The sequence below is a fragment of the Triticum aestivum genome, chromosome 5D (genome assembly GCF_018294505.1).
Source record: "Triticum aestivum cultivar Chinese Spring chromosome 5D, IWGSC CS RefSeq v2.1, whole genome shotgun sequence".
NCBI classification, from domain to species: Eukaryota; Viridiplantae; Streptophyta; class Magnoliopsida; order Poales; family Poaceae; genus Triticum; species Triticum aestivum.
In genome coordinates this window covers 485416077-485426442 of record NC_057808.1, presented here as the reverse complement: position 1 = coordinate 485426442, position 10366 = coordinate 485416077, and the positions used below count along the sequence as shown (strand labels likewise).

At 48.1% G+C, this 10366-nt stretch overlaps 1 protein-coding gene across 1 annotated transcript; it reads left to right on the top strand.

Moving 5' to 3' along the window:
* The first annotated feature begins 4017 nt into the window (after positions 1-4017).
* LOC123125632 (very-long-chain aldehyde decarbonylase GL1-10) lies at positions 4018-5561 on the top strand. The gene is made up of 5 exons (XM_044546101.1): positions 4018-4407; positions 4515-4837; positions 4936-5083; positions 5177-5209; positions 5324-5561. Exons 1-5 carry the CDS (start codon positions 4075-4077, stop codon positions 5357-5359), a joined length of 873 nt encoding a protein of 290 aa, XP_044402036.1. The 5' UTR covers positions 4018-4074; the 3' UTR covers positions 5360-5561.
* The last annotated feature ends 4805 nt before the right edge of the window (positions 5562-10366 follow it).

Genomic DNA, 10366 nt, shown 5'->3' with positions numbered 1-10366 from the left:
AAAGAGACTTGCCGGTAACGAGATTGAACAAGGTATTGGGATACCGACGATCGAATCTCGGGCAAGTAACATACCGATTGACAAAGGGAATTGCATACGGATTGATTGAATCCTCGACACCGTGGTTCATCCGATGAGATCATCGTGGAACATGTGGGAGCCAACATGGGTATCCAGATCCCGCTGTTGGTTATTGACCGGAGAGGCGTCTCGGTCATGTCTGCATGTCTCCCGAACCCGTAGGGTCTACACACTTAAGGTCCGGTGACGCTAGGGTTGTAGAGATATATGTATGCGGAAACCCGAAAGTTGTTCGGAGTCCCGGATGAGATCCCGGACGTCACGAGAGGTTCCGGAATGGTCCGGAGGTGAAGAATTATATATAGGAAGTCAAGTTTCGGCCACCGGGAAAGTTTCGGGGGTTACCGGTATTGTACCGGGACCACCGGAAGGGTCCCGGGGGTCCACCGGGTGGGGCCACCTATCTCGGAGGGCCCCGTGGGCTGAAAGTGGAAGGGAACCAGCCCTTAGTGGGCTGGGGCGCCCCCCTTGGGCCTCCCCCATGCGCCTAGGGTTGGGAACCCTAGGGGGGAGCTTCCCCCTTGCCTTGGGGGGCAAGGCAACCCCTTCCCCCCTTTGGCCGCCGCCCCCCTTGGAGATCCCATCTCCCAGGGCTGGCGCACCCCCCCCAGGGGCCTATATAAAGGGGGGAGGGAGGGCAGCATACAACAGCCTTGGGCGCCTCCCTCTCCCCCTGTTACACCTCTCCGTCTCGCAGAAGCTCGGCGTAGCCCTGCCGGAGACCCGCTACATCCACCACCACGCCGTCGTGCTGCTGGATCTCCATCAACCTCTCCTTCCCCCTTGCTGGATCAAGAAGGAGGAGACGTCGCTGTACCGTACGTGTGTTGAACGCGGAGGTGCCGTCCGTTCGGCACTCGGTCATCGGTGATTTGGATCACGGCGAGTACGACTCCGTCATCCACGTTCATTGGAACGCTTCCGCTCGCGATCTACAAGGGTATGTAGATGCACTCCCTTCCCCTCGTTGCTAGTATACTCCATAGATGCATCTTGGTGAACGTAGGAAAATTTTAAAATTATGCTACGATTCCCAACAATTAGCATACGTTTATTTGATCGTGCGAACTTGGAAAAAATGTGGAAGGCCGGATGTATGCGGTTATGGTTGGATGGCTGCCTCCCGCATCCGTGTCCACGGACGGATGCAGGAGGATTTTTGCATCTTGCCGTGGGAGATGCCCTAAGGGTGCTTCTTCTGATCCTGAGCAACGGCCCCAAGGGTTGGGCTTGGAAGTGGCTTCGTGACGGCCACTATCATGCAAGTGCTTGGTTGTCGTCTCTGCCACAAGGGCGGTGAGGTGGCAGTCGTCGGAGGCATTCACATGGTGGATGACGTTGTCTTGATGCTTCTGTCCAGATTTTGGCGTCGTCTTCCTTGATTCACTCCAATGTGTTGTGTATGGTGGGTCTTCAGGTGCTAAGTGGTCTGCGGTCAGGTGAAATCCATGCTTAATAGTGTCGATGCCCGTGACGGCAATGCTCGCGAGCGTCACTCCCCTCCTTGGAGGCGTTCTTGTGGGTGGCACCCCTCCACCTTTGGCTCCGGGTGAATACTCTTGGGTTGTCCTCTCAGTTTTTGGCAAGCGGTAACGTTCTCACGACATTTCCTTCTTGAAGGCGCCCTTATGGGAGCCTTGATCCTTCTCAGCGGGTTGTCATGGTGTAGTCCTCGGATGTTGGAAGCAACGCTCTTGGTGTAAGGGGGCGTGTGTCGCTTATCGATCTAGTATTCTCTTCTACTTATGTGGTCCATTTTAGCATTTGTGTTGGTGAGATTTCTATCACCTGAAGGAGCAGCACCTTTTATGCCAGGGTGAGGGGGCAGGTGGTCGCCTTTGGAGGCGGGCCTTTCGTACAACTAGCAAAAGAACCTGTGCGTTGCAACGGGAGAAAAAAACACACGCCCCTAATCCAATAACCATGAATTAAGACCTCAATAGGTCCACATTCTTCCTTTAAACATGACATCAGTGCCCACACAATCACAACGCATTTGAATGGTCAATCCTAATGCATCTCTCTCTCAGCATAAGATCAGAAATTTGCTTTCTTTGCCCCTTGCAAGATTTTGCCATCGCATGCATGTGTGGTTATAGATAATTTTTTCGTCTCCAATCCGATTTTGCTGAGTTGTTCATTTTCTATCTGGATCTGCATCGATACGAAATATAGACGGATCATGCATTATTTATTAAGGTTCCACCCAAAATAACATGTTGAAAATGTTTAACAGGTAAAACAACATAATATTCATATTCTATACAATTTTAATCAAATTTCATATATAACATGTTAAAATTGGAGTTACGGTTTAAAAGATATGACTATTTATAGAAAAAATTTCATATATGGACTGTGGGTTGAATTTAGGAAACTGTAGTGGGCTTTTTGCAAAACACAAAACATTTTCTCTGGGTCTCTCAAAACAGTACTGCGGGTTAATTATCGATAACTACAGGGGATTTCTGCAAAACCAAAGTTTTTGTTTGTTTATCACTTAAAACTGTTCCACGGCTTAATTTTCAGTAACTATAGGGGTTTCTTTGCCATACGACACGAGGACAGACATAAGCGTTCTGTACTTTATTATTAGGTATAGATGATGTGGTCCTTCTTCCCCGGTAGCATTGCCTTGCCTCAGCCTTAGTCAACATTTGTTTTCAGCCGGTGAGGACATCAACACCGTCAGTCGTCATTTTTTTTCTTCTGTTTGCTGTTGTATAAGCTTTGCTAGCTTTGTTGTAAGCACCATGTATTTGGTTCAGTCGCGTGGGGTTTCATCCCCAACTCTCACTGTGTCTGTCTTAGGGATAAGACTGAAGTTGTGGCGGTTCATGAGATCTTTGTTATGTCAGACGTAAATAGTGTGCGGCACCTTTGTGAACTTGTTTAATTGCAAGTAGATCTGTTACCTAGACCACGCCAAACGTCGTGCCGGTTCTAAGCAGGGAAGGTCACGGTTGGGATAGGTGAGATCTTCCAGGGTTGACTGTTTCTAATAAAGTAAATAAAAGTAGGGTTATTCTTCTTCTTGCATTATCTCCCCTCTCTGACAACTAGTCTTGCACCCCATCCAAATCCATGGCAAGCGAGATTGGATCCCACCTCTAACCACTAATAATAGAATCCTCATTTTTTCTGAAAAAGTGGCATTTTTTTGCACCAAGTGGATACAAACACAACCAATAAATATCTGACCTGTGCATAACTAGTATGCACATATCCACCATGCAAAGAAAAGGAAATCATCATGCTGATTGACGGCTTTTTGTACAATTTACCCTCCCATTAATTAAGACCCATAATAGTGTAATTTCTAAACCCTACATTTGCCCTTGTTGCTAACAATGGCGGAAAGATAAATAGGAAGAGAGTTTCTTGAGGGAAAAGAGCATGGGCAACTAGAGCGACCAGTCTTTTCCCGTATCATGCTGGCTTAAGTTAGTTGAGCCAGAATCATGACATGAGATTGTGGGCCTTCCTATTGCCTTATGATTGAGAAATTGAGAGAGACCCTTATGATTGTGGATCCTCCGCTGCATGATGTTGGTTGTCACAAATTTTTTTTACGTTTCACAAATCCTCTCTCAATTAACTTAAGTAATTCAAAACTGAGGGAGCAGCAACCTACATCAAGCAAACAAATAGCCTAGCCCAAGCTAGATGCTATCTTGTGCTAGCTATAGATCCTTACCTAGCTAGGCATTGTAACGGAGGATCCAAAGTTCCAAACACACCAGCAAGTCTTCCAACTGGATCTAACTGAATCCATAGTAAAGTTGAAAGATTTAGATGTTCGTAAAAAGATGAATCAGCACCATGCAGCGGCACCTACTCCCCATGTACTGGTGGCCCACAAGTCAGACAGACAAACAGCCTCTTCAAAAACCCATCCATCGGGCGCTCCAGTCACGCACAGAGCACAGAGTATTACTAGGTTACAAGAAAAAGAATCGACGCACAGAGCACGAGCTGCATCCGCCACCCGCGATGCTCCCTTACGCAACGGCGTCCGACGCGGAGGCGGCCCTGAGGCGCGCCATGACGCGCGCCGAGGCAGCGTGGTTCGGGTACACGGCGGCGAAGGCTGACTACTACCTTTACTACCACACTGTCGCCGTCCTCCTTGCCGTCTACACCCTGCTGCCGCTCATGCTCGCGCTTCTCGAGCTCGGCGCGCCGGCCCTCGCCATGCGGTACAAGCTGCAGCCGCGTGGGAAGCGGCTGTCGCCGGCCGGCTTCCTCCGCTGCTACACAGACACACCGCGCTTCTTGCTCCCCCTCGCCGCCCCTGTCCAGCTGCTATCCTATCCTGCCGTGAAGGTTTGCACACATTATCATTTTCTTGAGCTCCTTGCAGTGTTGTCTACTGTCACTGTCTGTGACTCTACGAGTTGGCGTTGATTGGTGTGACTGCCTCGTGTCATCAGATGTTGGGGATCCGGATGGGGCTGCCGCTGCCGTCGGCGGGAGAGATGGCGGCGCAGCTGCTCATGTACCTGCTTGTGGAGGACTATCTCAGCTACTGGGTCCACCGGCTAATGCACACCAAGTGGTGCTACGACAACATCCACCACGTCCACCATGAGTACACTGCACCCAACGGCTTCGTCGCGCCATACATGCACTGGACCGAGGTGCTCATCCTCACCGTCCCCACCGTCGTCGGCCCGGTCATCGCGCCTTGCCACATGATCACCTTCGGCATCTGGTTTGTGATAGTGGCTATTTCGGCCATCGAGACCCACTGCGGGTAATATATACTCTTTTCATGCTTGAAGAGAAGTGCTTTTCACTAAGATTATATATGTGCCCTGTATATAAATAATGGATTTGAATTCCAAAATGCAGGTACAACTTCCCGTTCAACCCGACAAAGCTTATCCCGCTCTGGGGAGGAGCAGAGTTCCACGACTACCATCACTACTTAGGAGGGAACTGCCAGAGCAACTTTGCAACTGTCTTCACGTATTGTGATTATCTGTACGGGACAGATAATGTATGCTTCTTGTTACTTGCACAAACTTTTCAATTTGCAACCATTTAAGCTCTCTTTTGCAGAAAATTAAACACTACTTTTTTTCGGTTGTAGGCCTTCAGACGCCACAAGGCAGGCCAAGCAAAGGTATACTTGTTGTTCCCCACATGATGTCATTACATTTTTTAAATTAAAAAACTGACAGTTTAGCGTGGATATATATAACTTGTTTTTTACTTAATTAATTTACTCAATGGATAGCTGAAGATGGTGGCAGAAAAGAATGTCGAGAAATGAAGGAGAAAATTGAGGGGAAGAAGACTAAGCATTACATACGTTCAGATGATATGCTCCGTGATACTGTGCCCTGCCCGTGATATGTATGATATTCATATACAGTCCGTCAGCAATTAGAACACGGGCATATCTATGTTATCTTCGAACATCGATCATTTACTTACCGTTTAGCATTTGTACTTGCCTGTTGTAATGACAGACATTTAAAATGATTTGGTTAAGCTCAACGTAATATATTCTTTGTATGACGATACAATGTGGTTATATGAGATTTTGGTCTAGGAACAGCAAAACGGGAAAACAATAATTATGTGGCACAAGGCTGGAATTCGAGCCGAGTCGAGCCAACTCGGCTAGACTAGCTAGAGCTCGTTTCGTTAACGAGCTAGCTCGACTCGACTCGTTACTATAACGAGCTCAAACCCAACATTGGTCGACTCGTATAACTCGCGAACTGGCTCGTTTAGCTTGTTAAGCTCGTTAAAGACATGAACATAAAACCCTCACTAAAAATGATTATGTAGACTCATGTGCTACTCGTTTAGCTCGCGAGCTTCGAGCTTTTTCTCCATCCCTAATGTGGCATGCTCTATAGTATTGGAATTTGTTTCTCATTCATTATTATTGACATGTTGGGAATAATTGTACTTTATTGGTATTTATCATAAGATTTTCTTAGTACAGAAAAAACAGGAAAAAAAGAAAGAATAACATACGATGTGATGAACTTTTTTTTACCCTCAACTGTGCCATTTCTTCCCACGGATTTTTTATATATTTATATAAAAGAGTATGTACGAGGGAAATAAGTTTTGGTTGCATGTATTATACTATACCACCTCCGTCCTCTTTTTCTTCAAACAAATCTTCACGATGCCTTCGATTCTCGTCAAACAAACGATAAGCTCATGGTCAATTCGCTCGCAGCCGCTCCGCGCACATCTGGCCTCTGGCTTCAGCCCCTTTAGGAGCCAAAGTTGGGCCGAGCCAGCCTGCTCTTTGCCTAGGCCTCAGTCATGATACGCTCATGCACTGTATGCAATCGATCCGGCTCGCCGCCGCCGTTGCTTTCCGTCGAGAACTTTGCCGATCGCTCCTTCAATCTTGCCGAGAACCACATCGCAACCGGCTGCACATCCCGAACTCGATACTTCCTCTGAATCAACAATCCACGGCCTCCGAACAACCTAGCTCTGATACCACTTGTTAGAATAAATCCAAGGCTCACCGTTGATCATCCGAGGACCAAGCAATCACACAAGGGACGACACCGAGATTTGTTAACGAGGTTCTCCGATATGGCTACATCCCCGGGCCTGACTATGGGCGCTCCTCCCCATGACACTGTCACAATACCGCACCCGGTTGCCCTGGACGCCGTCACATACCGCCGGCTTCCCCTACGTTCCTGTGCTATTATGTTGGCATAGGTTACATCGTGTGTCTACCCTCGCTATATATGAGAGGCCTAGGATACAAGTGTCCTAATAGGACACGACTGCATACCATGTAAACATAATACTACTCGGAGTCCAACGGTAACCTACCTTGTACACAATATTCAACACAACTCTAACAATTGCATATGCTTTTTGTGTTTGCATTCTCGTGCTCATACATATGTTGTTTGCTAGACGACGGTGGCGGCCACTATGTATCACGAGCTGGAGAAGAAGCCATTTTCTTTTAACCATTGTTGGCTCTTATTTAGTGGCAAGCCGAAGTGGAACCAAGTTGTGGCCGAACTCAAGGCCGCAAAGAAGAGGAATGATGACTCAAGCTCCAACCAATCAATTGGGTTGGACGATGAAGAGGACGATGTTGTCGTCGAGAATAGAAAGCTACCGTGCCAAAGGAAAACCGCCCATGATGCCGCGGCTACCAAAATATCATCAACATGGACGGGGCATTTTTTCGGTGAGGAGAACAAGAAGGAGGAGAGGTACAAGCTCATGTTGGATGCGCAAAAGGAGAGGATGGAATGGGATCAGAAGAGCGCGGAGAAGAAGCTCACAATTGAACTCGACAAGATCGAGTAGGAGAAGCAACAAGCCGCGATCAAATGGGAACTCGAGAAGGCCAAGACATTTGGCTATACTGAGCTTGAGAAGGAGGGGTTTGCAACTTGCACGAGACGCGGATGATGTGAGAATCATGTTGGCGGACGAAACCCATTTGGATGAGCATGCCAAAAATTGGCTCGCAAGCAAGAGGAAAGAGATCAACGACCGTAGAGAGTACGAGGCGGCGAGGGCAGCTGCGGCCAGGATGCAAGCGGAGGAGGCAGCCCGGCTGCAGGCGGAGCAGGCTGCCCGAATGCAGGCGAAGCATGACTAGCAGGCCGCATTCCGCCTAAAGGAGGACGCATTCCGCTGTTGGGGAACGTAGCAATAATTCAAAATTTTCCTACGTGTCACCAAGATCAATCTAGGAGATGCTAGCAACGTGAGAGAGGGAGTGCATCTTCATACCCTTGAAGATCGCTAAGCGGAAGCGTTACAAGAACGCGGTTGATGGAGTCATACTCGCGGCGATTCAAATCGCGAAAGATCCGATCTAGCCCTGAACGGACGGCGCCTCCGCGTTCAACACACGTACAGCCCGGGGACGTCTCCTCCTTCTTGATCCAGCAAGGGGAGAGGAGAAGTTGAGGGAGAACTCCAGCAGCACGACGGCGTGGTGGCAATGGAAATCGTGGTTCTCCGGCAGAGCTTCGCTAAGCACTACGGAGGAGGAGGAGGAGGAGGAGGTGTATGAGGAGGGAGGGCTGCGCCAGGGAAGAGGTGCGGCTGCCCTCCCACCCCTCCACTATATATAGGGGCAAGGGGAGAGGGGGAGGCGCCCTAGGGTTTCCCCTAGGGGGCGGCGGCCAAGCAGATTGGATCTCCCTAGGGAAAATCCTAGGGAGACTTGCCCCCCAAGCCAAGCAGGTGGAGGCTTGCCTCCCAAGCCAGGTGGAGGCGCCCCACCTCCCCAAGTAATGTGGGAAAGGGTGTGGGGGCGCACCACCCCTTAGTGGGCTGGTTTGCCCCTTCCCCTTTGGCCCATGAGGCCCTCCAACACTTGCTGGGGCTCCCGAAACACCTTTCGGTCATGCTGGCCATAGCCTGGTACCCCGGAACACGTTCGGACTCCAATACCCTTCGTCCAATATATCGTTCTTCACCGCCGGACCATTCCGGAACTCCTCGTGATGTCCGGGATCTCATCCGGGACTCCGAACAACCTTCGGTAACCACATACTATTTCCCATAACAACTCTAGCGTCACCGAACCTTAAGTGTGTAGACCCTACGGGTTCGGGAACCATGCAGACATGACCGAGACACCTCTCCGGCCAATAACCAATAGCAGGATCTGGATACCCATATTGGCTCCCACATGTTCCACGATGATCTCATCGGATGAACCACGATGTCGGGGATTCAATCAATCCCGTATGCAATTCCCATTGTCAATCGATATATTACTTGCCCGAGATTCGATCGTCGGTATCCCAATACCTCGTTCAATCTCGTTACCGGCAAGTCTCTTTACTCGTTCCGTAACGCATGATCCCGTGGCTAACTCCTTAGTCACATTGAGCTCATTATGATGATGCATTACCGAGTGGGCCCAGAGATACCTCTCCGTCATACGGAGTGACAAATCCTAGTCTCGATTCGTGCCAACCCAACAGACACTTTCAGAGATACCTGTAGTGCACCTTTATAGCCACCCAGTTACGTTGTGACGTTTGGTACACCCAAAGCACTCCTACGGTATCTGGGAGTTGCACAATCTCATGGTCTAAGGAAACGATACTTGACATTAGAAAAGCTCTTAGCAAACGAACTACACGATCTTATGCTATGCTTAGGATTGGGTCTTGTCCATCACATCATTCTCCTAATGATGTGATCTCGTTATCAATGACATCCAATGTCCATGGTCAGGAAACCATAACCATCTATTGATCAATGAGCTAGTCAACTAGAGGCTTACTAGGGACATGTTGTGGTCTAAGTATTCACACATGTATTACGGTTTCCAGTTAATACAATTATAGCATGAACAATAGACAATTATCATGAACAAGGAAATACAATAATAACCATTTTATTATTGCCTCTAGGGCATATTTCCAACATCCGCTTGGAGCAGGCGCCCAGTCAGTGATCCGAGGTTATCCGTCACGCTCGGAAATTTAATTCATTTTGCCATGTCCGGTTTCTTGAACTATAATTTGCTTTGTTTTGTTTCGAACTTTGGCATTCGGACAGTTTGTACCGTATGATCAATGTGCATGGATTACATGGATTTGAGGATCGGAATTTGTGGTATGTGAATGTGCGGCAAAATATTTGAGGGGTGCCCGGTCAGTGCCCGTGGACGCACTGGCGTCTGCAAGTGTTTGAGGGGCCGAATTTGCCAAGTCCGGCTGTAGATGCTCTTAGATAACATGAAAGAAAGATGTTGCATGTGTATTGTGAGACGAATGCACGTGATAGTTTATTCTACGGTTGTAGGCAAATGCCGAGACTAAGTGATTCAACAAACCATAAAATGTTTTAATGGGACAATTTATAAGGGAGTCATGTACTCTTTCTCATGGACAATAAGAGAGAGAGAGAGAGAGAGAGAGAGAGAGAGAGTCTCATGGGTGAGCCCCCTTGTCCTATCTCCATGGTAACCTGACATGCATCGCTTCGTGCAATAACTATGGGCATAGTTACTCGCGACAGCCGAGAGAGCCTTCTTAAAGTAATAGTGTATCTCACCCTCATGTTGCATGCCTAATTGCCTATATAAAGCTTCTCCTTTCCAACATTCATCCTACGAATTGGTCACAATTTCTTTCTCATTTGTGATGTTTCATCACATTCAACTTTCCTTTGTATGTATTACTGTTAAGCTTCAAATTCTAATCAGCTAGAGCTAGGCGATGAAGTCTCCTTGCCATCGAGCATTCCTCGAGATGAATATCTTTTCTACTTTGGAATGAGTGGTATCTGGAAATTAGGCATG

What these genes read in the sequence shown, in the direction of transcription:
- LOC123125632 (XM_044546101.1), top strand. Translation starts at nt 4,075, where the DNA reads ATGCTCCCTTACGCAACGGCGTCCGACGCGGAGGCGGCCCTGAGGCGC. An exon ending in TATCCTATCCTGCCGTGAAG is followed by an intron (nt 4,408 to 4,514) that starts GTTTGCACACAT and finishes TCGTGTCATCAG; the next exon opens with ATGTTGGGGATCCGGATGGG. An exon ending in ATCTGTACGGGACAGATAAT is followed by an intron (nt 5,084 to 5,176) that starts GTATGCTTCTTG and finishes TTTCGGTTGTAG; the next exon opens with GCCTTCAGACGCCACAAGGC.